Source organism: Atractosteus spatula, chromosome 12 (genome assembly GCF_055471065.1).
Source record: "Atractosteus spatula isolate fAtrSpa1 chromosome 12, fAtrSpa1.hap1, whole genome shotgun sequence".
In the NCBI taxonomy this organism is placed as follows: domain Eukaryota; kingdom Metazoa; phylum Chordata; class Actinopteri; order Semionotiformes; family Lepisosteidae; genus Atractosteus; species Atractosteus spatula.
The window spans coordinates 41380760-41400183 of record NC_142717.1 but is presented as its reverse complement, the minus strand read 5'-3'; the positions used below and the strand labels follow the sequence as shown (position 1 = coordinate 41400183).

Below are 19424 nucleotides of genomic sequence, written 5' to 3'. Positions count from 1 at the left end.
TGCTTGGAGTGATTTAGTTTTAGCGCTGAGCAAAACCTTTTCGCTTTTTATTTTCCGTAGTGTGCTCCCTAGTGGTGCTGTTTACAGCCAACGAGAAAATCCAGTTAAACGCACAATACCGAGGAGCAAGACAGAGGGGATGATAAAGTGTTATTCTTGTTTCCTGCTTTTATACCCTGTTTGGAGGCTGGATTGATGACTTTCACAAATCCATCTGGGAGCTGCGGTTGATGCCTTGAACAACCAACGACTCACAGAGGTTGGGCTAAATTAGAAGCACGCAGGTACAGTACACCTCTGATGAGACTCGTTGGAAACTACGACGAGACAGAAAATAGTCGGCTCCTGGACATCAAGCGCACGGACTCCCAAGCTTAGGAAGCGACAAGGTAAACGCACACAGACAATTAAATCCCTCTAAAAAGTGGGACATTGACCATGTGCAGATGAAGCTGTCTCTCTTCAACTCCAATTGAAGGCATCAATCTGGGAATAAATACCTGGACAGCTAAAGGGCTTAGAAATCGCTTAGAGAAGCTTTGTTTTTTGAACTCTTTAAGAGATAGTTTGCGGTTTCTGCAGAAAACATACCATTTGTCACTGTTGGATCTACCTGCATTTAAAAGATGGTGTTTTTCTTGTAATATCTGTATTTGTGCCGCTACCTAGTCAGTGGTGTCCGGTGACAAGACCTGAAAAACGACGTCCCACGGCCATTGACAAATCACACAGACTGCTTATACGTTGCATATACATACAGTATATTTCACTCTGACTGCATGCTCAGCTGGTCTGTCAGATCCAGTGCTAACATCACCGTCGACTGTGTGTATATGGGGAAGAGAGGGGAAAGGATTTGCGTATTAATTTTTAGCTCCACGGACAGCATAATGGCAAATGCAAAGATTTCCTGCTGACTGTTTCTTTGAATCGTATTAGCTTTTGCTGCATGTCCAACTGTTAAGGTGGCTAAGTGCTTTCAGCGAAGCACAGAGCTGAAAACAGCAGTTTCTTTGGAGAAAGGCTTCATGCTTACTCCGCTGAGCGAAACTGCCGCTACCACCGAGTCCTCCTGGCTGGTGAGTAACCCTCGCTTGCTTCCAATCTCTACATATGGGAGACACTGGACCGTATGGCGTGCTATTACCTTGTCATCAGCTCCACACACCTCAGCAATGGCCATTTCCGAAGCATTAAGGGAGTTTTCAGAGGTCCCCTCTGCAAGACTGCGGGGAGTGAATCACTGGTAATGTAAATTTGTTTCTTCCATGACTTTCTCTTTTTTTTCAGTTAATGCATGCACTTGATAATGCACTTGCATGTATATACTGTACAGTGTAACGCGTAAGGTTATATGATAACAAGAGATGTAATTGCAGCACTTAAGTTTTCTTTCTTGTGACCTCTAGAATTTTGTAATGGTTTTTTTTAAGTGGCGGTATACTCAAACGTCGTTATCATTCTATTAATTGGTGCCGTGTTGCTATCCTAACGCTGACCGTCCAGCATAACAACTGTTTTTTAATTCGTGATGTAATTACAAAACAATGCTATTTTGAGAATGAACAAGATAAGCTTTTGAAATACAAGCTTCACCCCACGTGCTCCTGGTGTTGTTTTGGTCATTTTTAAGGTATAGCATATGTACTAGAGATTTTATTTTGTGGTCATTATAAACGTGCAGCCAAATGTACTTTACTCACGCAGACCTTTATTAGAGTTTTTAAGTTTGAAGTTTTTCATTGTGCAGTGTTCATTTACTGGTTGTCCAGCACTGATCTGTAGAGGTATTTCATGTAGAATATAAGTGTTTAAAATTTGACATAAGAAATAGTTGCGGATTTTGTGCCTTTATATAGCGAAACCCCTAGGACCCAAGAACTTACAGTAAACCTGTAGTTTTCTCTTAGACCAACGGAGAGTTCTGTATTCGTGTGTACAGTATATTTGTATATGAATTAGCGGATACGTACAGTAAATAAAAAGAGGAAAAAGTCCTTTCTTATAAGGAAAACCACAACTACTGTGTATAACACAATTGTAATATATGTGTAATTCAGGCTTTCTATCTTCATACATTGAATGTGTTGCATTTTAGCTAAAAGACCAATGTGTAATTGACCTGTATTTAAAACTATTCAATCGTGTGCTGGTATTAGCATTCATTTAGGATAAAGCAATGAAGCACAGGTGTTTGCATTTCAGGAATACTGACATTAACAATATCAAAATAGTTTTCCCTTTGGTGGGAAACACTATCAATAGTAGTTCTCAAGGTTGCTCAGACTAGTCTTATTTATTATTTAACATCCATGGTTGCATAATTCCATATTTGAAATGCTCTGTGTTCACTGAGCATGAAATGCAATATGAATTTGTATGTGCTTTCACAATTGGCAACACTGTTGAACATTTTAAACATCTTTATCAAATTTCATGGTTCTGCAAGCAAGACTTGTGCAAATTGGGTTTCTTTGTGCTGTTTATTTAGGTTAATTATTTGAAATGGAATTCCTTGGTTATTGATTGATAACATTGTGTTTAATGGTCTGAAATAAGTAAGTTCATTGGTGCTTTTGCTTTCTGACATTTATAGCACTTCAGGCGCAAACGATACATCATGGCCAATATTTGACTGCACTGAAGAATTGGATTTTATAGGCTAGGCTGAAAAAAATGATTTGGACAAATGGAAGGCGTTTATATCTTGTGATATCTGCTTAGCTAACAAATTGTGATGCAACACATTTAAAGCATCATATACAGTACATTACAAAATAAGACAATGATATCTCTTACATGAAGTTTTGAAGTTTTAGCAGCCTCTGCTATAGTCTCACAATTATATTATATTTAAATATAGCTCCTTAATAATATAGCATTTTCTAGAAATTCTAAATTATGTATTTGGAAGTACAGTTTTAATTACAAAATACATTGGGTATATTTTGTTCTAAATGCCAAGGTGTAATTTGTTGTTTATGTTATTTATATTAAAATATTGATTGGAATAGACTGTATGACCCCCTCCCCAACTCACATAATTTATTTAGTTTATTCAGCAGTCAGAATAACTTTCTGTGAAGTTCTGCTGCCGAAGAACAAGCTATGCATCTTAATCTGGAGTACCCTACTCTGTCTGCAGTTAGTGATTTATGGATGGTTGCTCTGTTAGGATTTGCCTTTACAGTTTGGGACACAGTATACTGTAACTTTAGTGTCCTGCTGCCTTTTCATATAGCATTTAATCACTGCTGCACCATGTGCACATAGCTATTCTATGGGCATTGTCCACCACCAGAGGGCTCCTACCACCTGTGCCTTGCCTGTATTGTGTTGGACCACATGTTGCAAGAATAAAGCACAGGATCTGACTGGCATTTCTGTCCTGCTCATTTAGTACTGCTTCTTCCCTCCTTGTTAGACTGCGAGCTGCTCTTTTTATTCTTCGTACAGAACGCCATAAAAACACAGCAAATGCGATAATGCCTAGAATGGGAGCTCCCACTGAAAAAGGAGAAGGGAGATAAATGAACGAGGCCCGAAAGAGGAAAAAGCATCTGACTGCTGTGTCAGTTTTTTTGTATTGGAAAGCTGAATCCAGTGCTGCTTCTTTCCATAAGAACGACATCTACAAATTAGTGATAATGAAGTACATTTGAAGGGTTTTCCAGTCTCCAACCAATGACAGAGAAGAGGACTGAAACCCATGGTTTTCATGAATCAAAAAATGCTACAATAAAAATTGTTCTAACAGTCTGTAACACCTTATAGTACAAACGTCAGCCGTTACTTTTTCAGCTCCAATGTAAACTGTTTCAAAGGGATAGAGATCTATCCCAGATGAATGTATGCGTTTTTTCCCCCTTTTTGTTTTTTATTTTGTATTTGAGTCTTTGGGCCTGTGGGTAACACAAAATTATATATTCATGTATTTATTAATTTATTGTATCATTTATCAGATCACCAACACATTCTGTAGCTTATTAAGGAACAGAAATGCAGAATGAGTTGTCTTTTTAAAGAAGTGCAAAATCATCTGTGTCTTTTGTTGACATATTTAATTTCGTTGTTTTTTTTTTACAAATCAATCCGTTTCTGTGATTGTAATGGGCTTTGATACAGGAGTTAAAAAGCAGGGACCCAGTATGCTGCATATAAAAGGTTTGCTTTTTCATTAGATTGAGTGTTGTTTTTCTAAATGTGGCAGTACAAGAAATCACATTACAAAATATGAAACATTCATTAAAAAGGAGGCAGCATGAAAAAAATCTCCATCTGCTTCTTTTGCATTTTTCAAAGCTGCATATTCTTTCTAATTTGAATTATTCTAAAATGTTGGCCAAATATAGGTCCCTTTGAAATTGACTGTCAGACAACATTGGTTGACATAAAAAAACATGAGCAATAAAAGCTTTGCAACATTTCACAGCTTCTTTTTTTTAAATCACTGTCAAATGGGAGATGAAAATACGCTTTTCACCCCAAAACACTGAAAGCTGAGATAAAGAACAGAGGCAATACATTAAGCAGGGAATTATTTATGTCATAGTTCTTATAAATATTGCATTACAGCAGGCTGCATTCATTAGTCATCAATATTTAGAGAGGTGAGTATTTTTTGTTATTTCTGCATATTGGAATTTAGTATTTGGTATTTTATAAAAGGTATCAAAGAAGATCATGCTTAAAGTGTAATACAAGCATGTGTGGGCAAAGAGAAGCTTTCAAAAGGAAAATTATAGTAACAGAGACAAAAAGATACTTTTATCAGAATGCACACTTAAGTTAAAGGACTGCTGTGATTAATACCAATGAGTTCTCTTAGTAGTAGTCTAGGTACATTACCCGGGCTGAATTGAGAAGCAGTTTCATTATGTTCATGTCAGTAGCAATGCTTACCTTTAACAGTATTCTCTTCAAACAGGGCTGAAGTGGTGGTTCTGGCACAGCCCAAGTGAATACAGTGAAATACTTGGTGGCAGTGGCATTCTGCATAGTATGTCTTCTGTATATTTTTTGTCATGCTTTTTTAAGCTGTATGTACATTATTTCCTAATTAATGATGACTGGCAATGTAGAGTGAAATCTATTTCATTTTGAAGCCTTCTTGTAGCAAAAGCAGTATGTTAGGTGTTAAACATAGCCATTGCTGACTGTTAGCTCTTTTTGGTAACTTTGTTCTTGTCAGCCTGCAAAATCTGCTGGAGCAGTTCATTGCTGAAGCTTGGGGCCTTCTTCAGGATCTTCAATCACAATTATTCCTCTTGACTAGTGGGCCTTGCAGGAATTATCTTAGGAGCAACTCCACAGTTACTGTTCCTTAGCGGCCATAAACCTGGGGTAATTATGCAACATTCACTGTGAAAAATACTTTATCTTCACTTTGAGCTAATTCACCTGCTTTCTGCTTCATTGGCATAAATACCAAGACAATAATATCCAGATACTAGTTTATTCTATATTATTAGTGGAAACATGACCATATAAGTTTGTCGGGTAACAAAGTAATTGAGAGGCAGACAAATTACTATAAATAATTTGTAAATACAATTACACAATAAATTATCAAATAATTATTACACTCAGATTCAGGGATTCCAATTAAAGCATTGATGTTTAGGATCATTGTTTGATTTCTTTTATTTTACAACTGAAGAAAGAATGCAATGCTCTATATACAAAAAGTAATACAAATCTGATTATTGATCCAGTGGTGTTAGACAAGGAAAATAAAATATACATATAAAAAAATACAATTTCTAAGCTTACTTAGAAAACTGGGTGTATGTTACTCCTTTGAAGAGTTATCACAACTATGATAGATATTGTTTCATAAACGTCGAGTAGGGTTGCATTGCTAATAAAAAAGTAGATGTATTATGTGAACATATAAATACATTGATATTAATCCCATGTTTTATTTAAAAGCTGTTTTTTTTTACAATTAGCTGACCAGTTTTGTGTTTCTAGTATTATTTATTTCAGTGGGTTTTTCAGAGCAGGAAAATATGTGTAGCAAACTTATTAATTTGTACTGTAGAAGTACTTGATATGGATTTACAATATATCACTAACCTCTATGACCAGTTTCAGTTAGAAGACTTGCGTTGGCTGTAAAACAAAAAAGAAACACTGAAAATAAAAAGAGGCTAGAAAATACAGGCATATCTTCATAAACACTGAATGATACAACACCAAGCATAAAAACCATATAGCAAAATAAAATTTCACATAAACACACCACGACCACAGTTAATGAGCTGCATGTGCAGAAAGCCCTTGGCAGCTCTCAAGTCCTTAATGTTCTTTTCTCATTATTTTCACCGGACTCTTTCTACACGGAGTTCTGCTCTTAGCTTTCAGCTTTAGCTTTTATGTCTCATTATGAACCATTCTGAATAGTTGCATGCCTGTAAACTCATTTGCACAAATGGTTTTAAAGGATGATGCATGGTGCTGTGCTGTGTAGTGTTGATGAAGAAGTTATGATGGTGCATTAGCTCCCTTCAAGTCAAGTGCAACTGTTGTACCTAACTTCTACTTGTATTAGTAAAGTGCTTTACTTTATCTACTCTGGTTTATCTCATAAGTACTCTAACAAGAAACACTGTTACACACATGTACATGTCAGAACCTTCTTTTCTTTTAAGTGTGAAAATAATTTTGTATATGCAGTATAAATGAATTTGTTTTTGTACTTTTGGGAATCATGGGTGGAGTTTGTTTTCTAACTCTAAAATGTACAGTAGTTTTCATGGTGCTAGGAAAGTCTGAAAGCCTCGATTCCCCATTTTGTTTTTTGCAATCATAATAAATCCAGGAGAAAAGTCTGAAGAATTGAGCAAAGAAATGCCCGTTCTTTTCCTTCAACAATAGATTTGTGTTCTGTTTTGACCCATATGTTGCATGCTGGCCACATTTTATTCTTTGCGTTGAAGTGTTCAAATGTCGGCAGCAATATACAGGTAAATGTTTTTTATTTGTGATCTCAACATTAATGGGTATCAGTAGTGGCATGTTGCTGAATCAGCTGGAATGGCTGGAATGCTGTCAGGGAAACATTAAGGGATAAAACCAGGCTGAATTTAACATTCAAAGCAAACTCAGGCTTCTACCTGTCCTTAGAGGTTGGCTGTCTGGAACCCTTTGTATTAACCCTGAGATTGATGCATTGAAGGATCACCGATCACTGAATAAGATACCACTGACAACTCTTTCAAGATATTCTGTTCTACCAGTAGGGTTCCTTGTTAAGGCTTATTGTAGAACAGTCAGACCAACTCTGCTTCAATTGCAGGACAAAGCTCAATATACAGACAGTACCATCAGCATTGTCTAAGACAGACCTTTTTATCTTATGTATTTTTTGAGCTGTAAAGTTGTTCCACAAGTAAAATGGACTTTAAGTCTTTTTGCCTTTATGTTAAATAATAGACAGTCTTCATACGTCCTTTACCCGTTTACATGAAATGCAGTTTCATGAGCTACAATACACATACTGTAATAATATCGGGCTCGAAAAGGCACTGCCTGAACACCGGCAGAGCGCTTCTTATCCTTGGTCAGGGCGTAATGTGTGTCGGTGTATAGTGGTCTGGAAGGCCGATCCTTCCTTATTCTACGAGAGGATTGTATATTTAAATGAAGAATAATCATTCAGCAACTGTTTCGTAAACGCTTCAGTTCTACGCTTGAACGCCGGCCGCGAACGCGTGGGGATCTTAAAGCGCAGCCCTGATTAGCCTCAGGTGTGGTAGCGGCGCATTCCCACGCGTCGCGGAGTAGGGAGTGCAGTGGGAGGTGTGCGCCCCTGTCACAATACATAAACACACACTAACAAACGGTTTGGAGATTTTTTTTAGTTGAAGAAAAAGATATTGATGACATTTTGAGATTGTAAATATATATGATGTTACATATGATATAGCAATCTACAAGTTTTTAATACAATTAAGATCTTTCTAATATATTTTGCTTAGCAAGACAGGCAACAGTCTTATTTTACAAAATAAATACAGGAATTTTTCTAACCATAATAAGTTCTGAATAAGGACCAGTGATAGATGGAAGCATGCATTATCTAGTGATTCACAAGGACTTTTACATTCTTGTGAATATGCACATCATGAACATACAGTACATCCATCTCAGGGCTATTATCATTGACTTAGTAGTTATCTTGTGCTCAAACAAATGAAAGGAAACATTAACAGTGTCAATGCTTATGGTATCTATTTATGAGCAGCAGCGTACATCCAGTTTAATTTGACATTTCTTCTTTTCAGTCTTTTACAATACCCTCATTTAGACCAGCAGTTCCACATATAGGTCAATTTGAATATTTTAATTGGTTAAGAAGTGATTTAAAGGTAAGTCTGATGATTGTGTTGAATGACCTATAAAATCTGTTTAACCTGGTTATTGATCCATGACTGCTGTACACAGATGGGCTACTTTTTCTGTGGCTGACTCCTGATAATGGTGTTGAGGAAGCAGATGAATTTAATAAATTAAGCTCCACTGTAGTGTAGCCTTGCCTTTCTCCAATTTCTTTCTGTCCTTTTCATATGGAGTTTTCAGTATTACTCTGGCATTGTGTTCTTTTATAGAAGAGTGGAAAATGGCAAAAGAAATTGTAATATCCGGAACAGATATTCCTTGAAAGAACCTAACATAAACAGGAGTTCTATAGCCTTTGTTTCTTTCTTTTTTAAACATTTACTGTACTTTAAAGTCACATTATCCTGGAGCAAAATGTTGTGGTCACTCTTTTTTTCTCAACGTTCTGTTTCCTGATCTGCATAGCTGGATCCCTTGGCCAAAAGACAGCATGTAGAAGCCAGAATGAGCTGTCGGCTCTTCAGACCTTAGAGAACGAGATAAAAGGTTCTACAGCCCACTGTGTCAACCCAGCTGGGTTGGCTTTGAACTAAACAAAGCAGAACACATTTGTTTATTTCAATACCGTGTCTGTGGGTAAGTTTGTAATGAGCTGTGTGAAGATGAGTTAACAGAGGTGAAACTGCCCAGGCATGATATTTGAGAGATCTCAAACAAGTTTAGCTTCTAATTAAATGCTTTCTCACAGAATGGATTTACTGAGAGACGCAGGTGTTTCATAGTACAGTATTAAATAAACATTTTGGTTCAACATCTGTCTTATTGAGGACACGTTTAACATAAAAACAACTTTTTACACTTTATAATTATCTGAATCTATCTGGAGTATATACATGTGTAAATATCTGTATACATTTTAAAAATTGAAGCCAACATTTACTTCTTTCAAAGTAATATTAATGAAGTTCTATAGAGGAATCAGCTTTCTGTTTTTCATACAGTATTTAGTGTCTGCCATGCTGTGGCATTATTGGCACAGTATCTTAATAATTTTCAGTTTTGTCTCACTATTAGGAAAGTCTTTATTCCTTTAAAAAATATTCCATAATCTACATTTTCCTATACTCTTCCTATAACATTTTCCTATAACTCCTATAAGATTTGTTTTCTTAATTTTCTAGTCTGTTGGTTAAAACTTCCTTTCAGAAAGTTTGGGGGGAAATTTAATTTGACCTAAAAAGCTTTTAAAACAATTCTATCACATTTCATAGCGTAGCCTAAACGTTTTAATGTTTCAAGCAAACATTATGATTACATATATACAGTGAGCATATGATATCATGGGGAATTCTAATATGAACATTGCTGAAGTATTTCCGCACAGGTTTCAGAAACCTGCTCTGGGCATTTGAAAATATGATACTGTGATGGATCAAACAAAAGGATATTAGGTTTGGAACAAGCTTTTCAGCCATGTTTCTGAAGCCAGTTCCCTGAAATGTTTAGAAACATTTCTGGATGAGATGAGTACCAACAACCAGCTGAGCAATATGAGCTGAATGGGCCTTTTCTCATTTGTAACTTTTCTTTTTTTAGGTAATTCTTTCTGTTTTTTCTCCTAGACGTAAACTGAGCCTACACCAAAATTCACTGTGCACTAACAATTGATTACTTAAAGTAAAAACCTTGAGAGAAATCTCAGGTTTACTTTATACTTGCTCTGTACATTCAATACAATTTAGATTAAAGAAGGATGGACTAAATAATATACAGTACGTGATGGAAGAGTGCCTATTATTATATATCAAGCTATTTTGTCTATTTAAATGTTATTTTTGTACTGTATTATTTAGCAGGCTAATAGATAGTTTAAGAAGTGATCATTTATGTGTCCTCAAATAACGGTCTATCCAGAAAGGTTGAAATCAACACGAATGATTCAATAAGAAGAGATATTCAGGTAATGGCTGTTTTACATCTTGAATCAGCACACTCACTGCTCTTCGATGTGCCTTCTGTAGGGCACACTGCAGGCCTTCCTCATCACAGGCAGGAAGTGCAAGTGAGGACAGAGCACATTCTACCCTCTAGTTCTGAAATGTTCTCGTTTTGATGAATAAGAGTAGCCAGAGCTTAAATGTGGTATTATTCTGTTTTAAGCTACAGTATTTCCATGATAAAGCAGATTTTTTTTTCATTTTATTTTTCTAAACATATTTCATGTTTATTTAAAACTTGAATGTAGAGCTACAGTAAAAACACTCTCAGGTTTCATCCCACTTGATCAGGTATTCCTGAACTATCATTGCCTGGAGTGAACAAGACCCATCATTGCACAGTCAGTAACACACTTAGGAATCAGGGCTCCTGTCATATGAAACACATTTGTAGCAAGAATACAGTTTGAATTATTTGTTCTTAGTTACATTTACAGCAGCAAAAGATCTTCACATCTCAAATCTGACCCGATAGGCCATAAATCACACAAAGTGAGTTGGGCCTTATTCAAGGCAAATACCTTGTAGTGCAAGACTGAAATCACTTGGTACTGTAGCTCTCTCTCTGCACACCAGTCGACTTCAGCCCTACAGACAATGGGACAATTCAACAATTCAATCAGACTTGGTCAGCATGTTGTTTGGGAGGTGAGAGGAAACGAGTACTGTACGTGGTGAATATCCACTTGATCTGGGAGAACGTTCAAACTCCAAGACTGGAAACTTACTGTGAGGTAGCAGCACTTACTCCCATGCCACCCTTCATAATATGTCATTGTGTGAGAATGATCTGCTGTGGTATTACAGTATCTGTCTGCGGTGTCTTTAAAACATTATTATTCAAGGAATGTATTCTAAATTCTTTGGCATTGACAAATAGATATTTTTATATAAAACAATCGAAACAGAAAACCTTGAATTAAGAGGTTCATTCACCTCAACCTTTTCCGCTATTGGTACCAGAAGAAACTTCACAGAAGCTGTAAAGGAAAATTGCAACCTCCTGTTCAGAACAGTGATTGCAATTGATCTCAACGTCAAAATTGGCATGGCTTTGGTCTCATTATATCTTTATGCTCCACATGAATTTTTTTAAGAGTTGTATTACTAGACCTACTGGAGATTAAAAAGCATGAAGAAGTGCTGTCACCACGGTGGGGTATATTTTTGAAAAAAACATCCTTTATCTTATTGTAATAGTTTATTCCGCTGAATCATCAGACTGCAAAATACTGAATTACAGTATTTTGGGCTTGAACAGTTATACCTAAGAGACAATGAGCATATCACAGGTATAGATATTGAAAGGCTTCGATTCATTGGCGTAGTTTGGAGGAGCACAGCATCATTAATACAATGATCAGTGTATGACATCAGTAAGGTAATGATCTGTTCTTCTGGACAATATTAGGATTACTGTAAGTAAGGAAAAAACAAAAATTGTAACAGTCTTTTGAGATACAGTATGGGACAGTAAAAATGTGAAACCAGGAACTGAATATTCAACCAGGGGATTCGTGTATTTGCTTAAATATTTAGGGATTTAATGAAATCCCAGGTAAATTATTAAGCAATTTTGTGAAACCCCTCATTTCACCTTCCTAATGTAACATTGCGTACAGGACTTATATTTATTGTTTATATGAATCAATATCTTCTTTATTAAGCATTAATCATTTTGCTTCTTATATTTTGGTGTTTAGCATCTCTCATTTGTTAAAGGGGCATTATTAAAAATGAGTTAAATAATTGAAACACTAGCAGCTCTTAATGCTTTTGAGATCTACTGAAAATTTTGAATCTTGCTTCACAACTCCAGTAGCAGGCCCCTTGATATTCCCGTAGCTTGAGGCTGTGCAAGTGAGTTGTACCTGAGTCACAATACGAGTGTTAACAAACCACATATTCTTGTAAATGAACACTGCTAATACAAAACCTGGGAATTGCAGCACTTAACTTACAATAAAAATGTGAGAGTTCTTTTATGCTATTATTTGGTAGCACTGAGCTATTAAGATTTGTAGAAAGGAAGTATAGAAGAGTTTTAGTCTCATTAAATAAGAAGAGGCAAGATATTTCAACACGAGAGGTTACATTTTGACATTCAAAAAGTTGTCTTACAGCACGTTATTGGCTTGTGCTTAGGGAGTGGTTAGAATGTACTGTTTAATATTTTTTCTTCCCCCAAATGCAGTACCAAATATTACAAAAATTAAAATTGAAAGTTAATTATTATCTGATTTATCTGGTTTCAAAGCAGCAACATAAGGATAGAAGATCCTACCAACCTTGATAGGATCAAGCTACTGTAGACAGGAACAACTTCAATTAACTTTTCCATTCTTCACTGTAGTAAGGTTTAATTTAAAAAAACAGCAGAATATCCACTGCCTTTTTTAAATGCATATTATTTATTTTATTGGGGTGACATCGATATTGCTCAACACTGGCTAAAATCGAGTCTTTTGCCAGGTGAGTTTTATTGCTAGAGAATGAGCTGTGGCCATGCTTTTGATGCCCATCCATTTGCAATATTTTTAATATGAAAGGTCACAGAGAAGATAAAGCTATGATTAACTGCTATAAACCCCAGAAAGCTCTATTGGTGGTATAAATTAATATTTAGTACATTGTTGTGTATAGTTTTGTTTGCTCCATTTTGTGTCTATGTACTGTACGTAGTATTTGTTCAGATATGAGAGTGCCTCTTTCCTTTAGTATGTGCGTGCTGCATTGTGTGATTGTACAGTAGCTCAATTATTCCTTCAGTCACGATTCTACTTTTTCAGGGATTTGAAGGCTGCAGCACATGAAAAACTGAGTGCTGAAAAACATTTTATTTTTGGAAATTTGGTTTGGAAGAAGTTTTTTTAAAGTTAAATACTTTTCAGTTATGTTTGATTTCTACTCTGATCATTTTCAGTTTCACATTAATACCTATGTAATTGCTTATTAGTTATGACAGAAAGAGATGGAAAATTGTGTTCTTTAATTTAATTTGTATATTTTATGAATGTATATCTTCAGAAAAAAAGTAAGGAGAGTAGAATTAGATCATGTACATCCCAGAACTGAGTGAATGTAATTTTAAAATTACTTTATTAAAATATTAATTTAATTGACATAACACTCAATCAGCCATTTCTTACTTTGCATGTTGAAAAATGTTGTCACATAACATTAAACCGTATGTTTGTTTTTGCAGGATATTTCTAAATATCATCATTTGGACAGTTGTGTACAATGAAATTAATTGTTCAACAAACTAAAATCAACTGTGCTCTAAAAGCTATACCTTGGAAACTATTAGTTTCGAAACTTTAAAACTAGTCTTAAAACTATTAAAGACTATAGTCGTGTGGTTTTTTGAGCATGTTAACAAAACTGATACCAGAGTAATAGAGGTAATTGTTAGTCAACCAGAATGCAAACAATATTAAGTATCTTTTGAATTAAAAATGTATGTTTTACATTAAACATATATGTATGCTTTGATATGGCCAAGATTATTGCTCTATGCATTTGTGATATTTTTAATTTTGAAATTAATGTTATTTTGCCCTTTTCTTTTAGTCATTTTTTGACAGGATTTGACAGTATTGTGATACAGGATGCTTTAAAATTTAAAACCCAATTAAGACAGCTACAGGCAATAACTTAAAAAATGTAATTAAAAAGGATGGTCGCATGGCATGTAAATTATAATATAGTGAGAGCTGTCAGAACTAAATTAGAGGCAATTCTGAAAATGGAAGAAGAGAGAGAAGTGTGATGATTTGTGTAGGTGTAAAATAAGCATCTCAAAAATTTAAAATAGAAGTAAAACATTTCTCATTTATGGGGGTTGCAATGATTATTGGCCCAGATTTACAAAGCTGAATTGCTTGTTATATCCATGTTGTAGTCACAAAAATGTAATTATATAAGATACAGTATGAAATACAGTATAATAAGTCATTCTAAATATCCTGTTGAGGTCAACTATCAATAATGCTTAAAATAATGAGAAACTTTATTTTGTATAGCGCATGTAAAGGTGGCTTTCTCAAAATGTTTTGCAAAGTAGCTTTTGAATTTTACATGTTAATATTAATCAGTCTAAAACATGTCTTGTCAGGCCAAAATGTTGTAAAAAGATCTGTGTCTCTGTTAATATTTACTAGTGAAGAAGAGCAGGTGTAGTGGAGGTGTTAGTGTTGGGATATTTGTATACTGATGCTTTTACACCAGCGTTTTGTGCATTGTGCTGTTTGTGCTCTTTTTGTGTGATATGCTTCATGGGATTTGGTCTGGTGTGTACAAGGCTTTTAAGAGGTGGAATTCCATTTTTTTTCTGTATTCTGATAAAACAATAAAACAATATTCACTTATCAATATACAACTCAGGCAAACAGGAGGGAAATCATCTTTCCATATCCACTGATACATGTCTGAAATGACCTTATGTCATGTCATACATATTTAGCACATGAGTAATGATGCTCATCCTGGTCACAACCCCAGCTCAACATATGACTAAAATTCAGTTTATGGCTCTGGGGCTGCTGACTAGAGTGAAGCCATCGCAGTGAAAACTGCAGGCATGCAGCTGAAAACATTCACTTATTAACCTTTAGAATAGTAAGATGCAATCTTTGTCCATGTTATCTCAATAAATTGGTCATGTGTTAAATGGGGATGCAATTGTGTACAAATTACTAATGAGCTTGTCGAAGGTGAGACGTGATGGTGAGAATAAAGCTGAAAGCTGAGGATACTGAATTTCAATAAACTAAACCTGCTGTAGAGCTTCAACACAAGGCCCCTGTTTCTGATTTTCTTCCATAATTGCTAAATCTTGGATAGACTATCCATCCAGGGTAAATGAATTAAAGAGAGATTAATGACTGCTAAAGACTAATTGGGTAGCAAACCATGGTTGGAAGAGTTTCTATATGAAGTGTGTTCTTAAATTAACATCTGGGTGATGAGACTTATATTGCCTGAACTGGATGATCACAGATTCTACTTTAATGTCACAGAAGCTAAAGGATTAAAAAGAATTTGGCTTTCTCTGTTGAAATCAGTGCATCTAACCAGGAGACAGGTGGAGGCAGCCCTTTTCTAAAAATACAGTGTCACGTAAATTATTTGAATTAATTTCAGAGAGGAGGAGGTTTTGCAGACTGTTTAAATGACCTAGTTGTTTATACGGTAGTTAACAGTATTAATTAGGTTAATATTAGTCCTGGGTTTGTGATAATTATCATCTATGAAACCAGTGGAAGAAATACTTTAAAATCCTGTAAATCTATTTGTAGTCTTCAAATAATTATCTGACATTAACCATGATTATACATGCTACTATTGAATGATTTCATTAATTTTCAGAAGTATGACTTTTGTGCTTTGCCATGCTGTTATAATTACATTATAATATTATGACATGATTAGACATTTTTAAGTAAGACACATTATTCAATCTGCAGCTCAGTCTGCAGTGTGATGTTTTTTTTTCCCGTCTCATCTGGAATATCAATAAATCTTGAGGGTACTGTATGTACAATTAAATCTTTCCAAATGGTATACTTTATATGGGAAAATGTGGACTTCGATATATTGGTTTTCTTTGCTTTCATGGAAGGCTGACTGTAGATACAGTACTACAGTAGCCTGCAGCTGCAGAAATTGCATACCTTGTATTTGACCAGACTCACTATTTTTGCACCATGGGGTTCTTTAGCAAACTATAAATACCAAATGTATAGTTTAACTTTGGCACGTGTGATAGAAAGATGTAATCCAGTGCATATGATCGCTGTGGAGTAATGCCTTTGAACCCCCTTTCTCTTTGAAGTGAGCTTTTCTTAATCGCAAGGCATCGACCCTGTGACAACTCTATTGAGAAGCTCTTAAAAATGCAGTACCACTTTTGTAAACAGGCTAGTAAGTTATGGGGGTTGTTCGCCGATATTAGTTTTAGTGATGGCCGGATGCAGTTTAGTTCCAAACCCAAAACCTCAACAGCTGTGAAGGAAAAGTGCCTGTTTCTTCTGTGGATCAGCATACTAAAGCAAATCAGGATAAGCGCATCATTAGTTTGAGAAATGCTTGTCACATTATTCCATCTGTACACATCTGATTCCACATTTTAAACCCCAAATTTTATTTACATGTTTTTTTTTATTTAAAACTGTTCTCCTGTCAAGAAACAATCATTTGCTTTATTTTCCAGTTGTTGGGGTCCTTCTACATTTGATAAATGACAAATGCGTTTTTACTTTCTTTTGCTATTCCATTACCTTTTAAATGTTAGATACTGCTGCTGCCACGGATAATGTAGAAAATAAAGAATTTGATTTGTTTGATGAGAAAAATTCTTGCTTTCACCTCAAAGATCTTCCCCAAAATGCATAATATATAGACAAGTACATATTAAACAGTTTCAGACTGCTCGGAACAACCTCTTGCAGGGTTAAAAGGACACAGGTATAAAAAGTGAAGTAGCTCTTACATTTATTCACTCAGATGCATATTGCTTAGGGGGATGGTGGGTGTTGACTAAATAATGAAAATTCTTATTTGAAAGAGCTTAGGCTAAGCTGATGCATTAAAAAGTCAGAAAGCTTTGCATAAAAAATGGATAGTTCATGTCATGTCAGTTTGCATTATATTATTATAAATTCATTTAAAATAGTAGACAAATTTGATTTTTTTTTGCCTTTTCTCATTGACCAAATAATATCTGGTGTACCAATATTGAGAACCACGTGCCTTCAAAGACATCTATTGAGTGAGTCTCCTTCATAATTATAATCCATTCGGATTGAGTATGTGATGTTGGCCACTTGCATCTGTTAGAGACGTACGCCAGTTTCATGGTTAAGAAGTTAATGAAGCCTGGAAGGAAAAAAATGTCAAAGGCAGCTCAGCACACTCTCAGCATGTTGAAAGTCTTTCTTAGCTAGTTCTCATTTCTCTAACTGATCTGTTGTGGAGTGGATCTGCTGATGTATAGTGGTTTCTGCTGTTGCTCTATAAATGTAACATTTGGAACAAATAAAGGTTTATTCCATGCTGAAAAGAGAGGAAAAGAAACACAACATGTCAGCTGTGGAGCCTTCTTCAGGTGTGTAACATTTTTATAAATGTAACATTATTATAATAAATGAAATATTATAATAAATTTAACATTATTGTAATAAAATTATAATTGCTTACATCTCATTCACCGCATTTCTTTACTGTTCTTGCATTCTGTAGCTTGGTTTTTAATGTAACTTCTCTATCTTCCACAGCACAGTCACATTGGCTAGGTATTGCACACATCAACCAGGCTCAAGAGTCATTTTCAGTACCGCACACAACAACAAAAAAGTCACTCCAGTGTACTGCTGATTGTACTTGGTCTTCTTCCAGTATGTGTTTTCCAGAGTTAAGGTGTTCTACAAAACACAGAAACAAGACATGAGACAATCGAATGTCTGAAGTGGATTGTTGGGCACATACTCTGCAGAAGAGACAACACCAGACACACATTCTATACTGTAGGTTAAGTTAGAAGACACCCTTTTACAGGTCAATCAGAAAGAGCTGATTTTTTCAATATGATAATCCTTTTGATACAATTTGATTTTAAAATATAAGAACATAATAACAAAGGATACAAACCCAAGGAGGACATGTAGCCCTCGTTTTTGTTGCTAGGAGCTAATTGATCCTAGGATCTCATCCATGCATGAAAGAAGGCAGGTTACTGGCTTCATTAATTCAAGTGACGGTGTGCCACCATTTATATGCAATGCATTTTACTTCATTGGCAAATAGACAGCTCAGGAGAGTGGTTTCTCACCACTATACTCTCACTACTTTAGTGGAATATTATGGTAAATGTTCCTTGAGACTGACATCTTTAAGTGATTCTTAGAATATCTATATTTGTATAAACATTGATATACCTGAAGAATTATTCTTCAGTTGTGCTGTAGAATGACAGGAACATAGGCAAAACACTTTAAAGGAGAAAGAAATAAAGGAACCTGGGGCCCAGCACTTGTCCTATAAGAACTACTATGTACTGTGTGTTGTACATAAGATGAGTCAGCAGCTATGCTTATCATCTAAGTAGGAAATACAGTTTATTGCAATTCATAATTTAATGTCTGTGTGAGGATGTTTCTTGTTGCTGCAGAGCATCCTTAGGTGATATACTGCTGAATATTATATAAAGGGTTCAAATATAAATGTGGTGTTATGCTAAGACTAACTCTTTTAAAGAAAATTAGTTGTGACTTTTTAAAAATATGAATTACAGCTGTATACAAATGCTGAATTAAAAATAGGGGCATATGTTTTAGATCCAGGATAGATCATATTGAATCTTATTGAATCTAGGTTTACATATTGAATGCTATGAAAGAGAATTTTGCCATTTATATTAAACACAATTTAAAACAAAATCTTGAGAAGATCTACTGAAGATATACAGTACAGTCCTTGATCAAGAGGAAACAATAAACCCTGTCTTTACTAACTGATAGTAATGTCTTTTTTATTAGCCTTTTCTCCATTACGTGAGTCTGCATGTGTAATTAGGGCTTGGCAGTCCTTTACCAGCTACAGTATGTGGAATGGATTCCTCTGTTTTGTAACTTTTCTATCTTCACAGAAGTACAGTATGAACCATGCTTTCTGTACAACAGATTAAAGGAATTTAATTCAACGGGGTGGGAGAAAATATTGATCTTTGAGGGTGTCCATGTATCTGTTGTTCCTATGTACAGTACTTGCATCCTGTCCAGGGTGAACTCAGAATTGTCTGTAGCTCAGCAGTGTTAGGATTATTTTTGTTGCCCAGGAAGAGGGCACTCAGTACAGCTTCAGTACTAGACTGGAATGCCAGACTGTATCATAGCCTGCTGTTAGGTCGAGGAACATGGAACACAGCAGCACCTGTCTTCCGGTTTTTCTGAAAGCCATTTTCAGTGAAGGTGTTGAGGACCAGTACCTGTTCTGTTGTGATCAGTATTGGCTCACAACAGAACACCCGGTTTAATCTGTACAAGAATGACTTTCCTGAAACCACATTCTGAAAGTTTATATATG

General features: G+C 35.4%; 1 protein-coding gene across 1 annotated transcript in view; it reads left to right on the top strand.

The window, feature by feature from the left end:
* The first annotated feature begins 1132 nt into the window (after positions 1-1132).
* The window catches only part of znf804b (zinc finger protein 804B), a 125595-nt gene continuing 107303 nt past the window's right edge, over positions 1133-19424 (top strand). The window contains exon 1 of the mRNA XM_088929621.1: positions 1133-1246. Within this exon, the coding sequence (XP_088785747.1) occupies positions 1133-1246 (114 nt within the window). The remainder of the gene's footprint in view (positions 1247-19424) is intronic.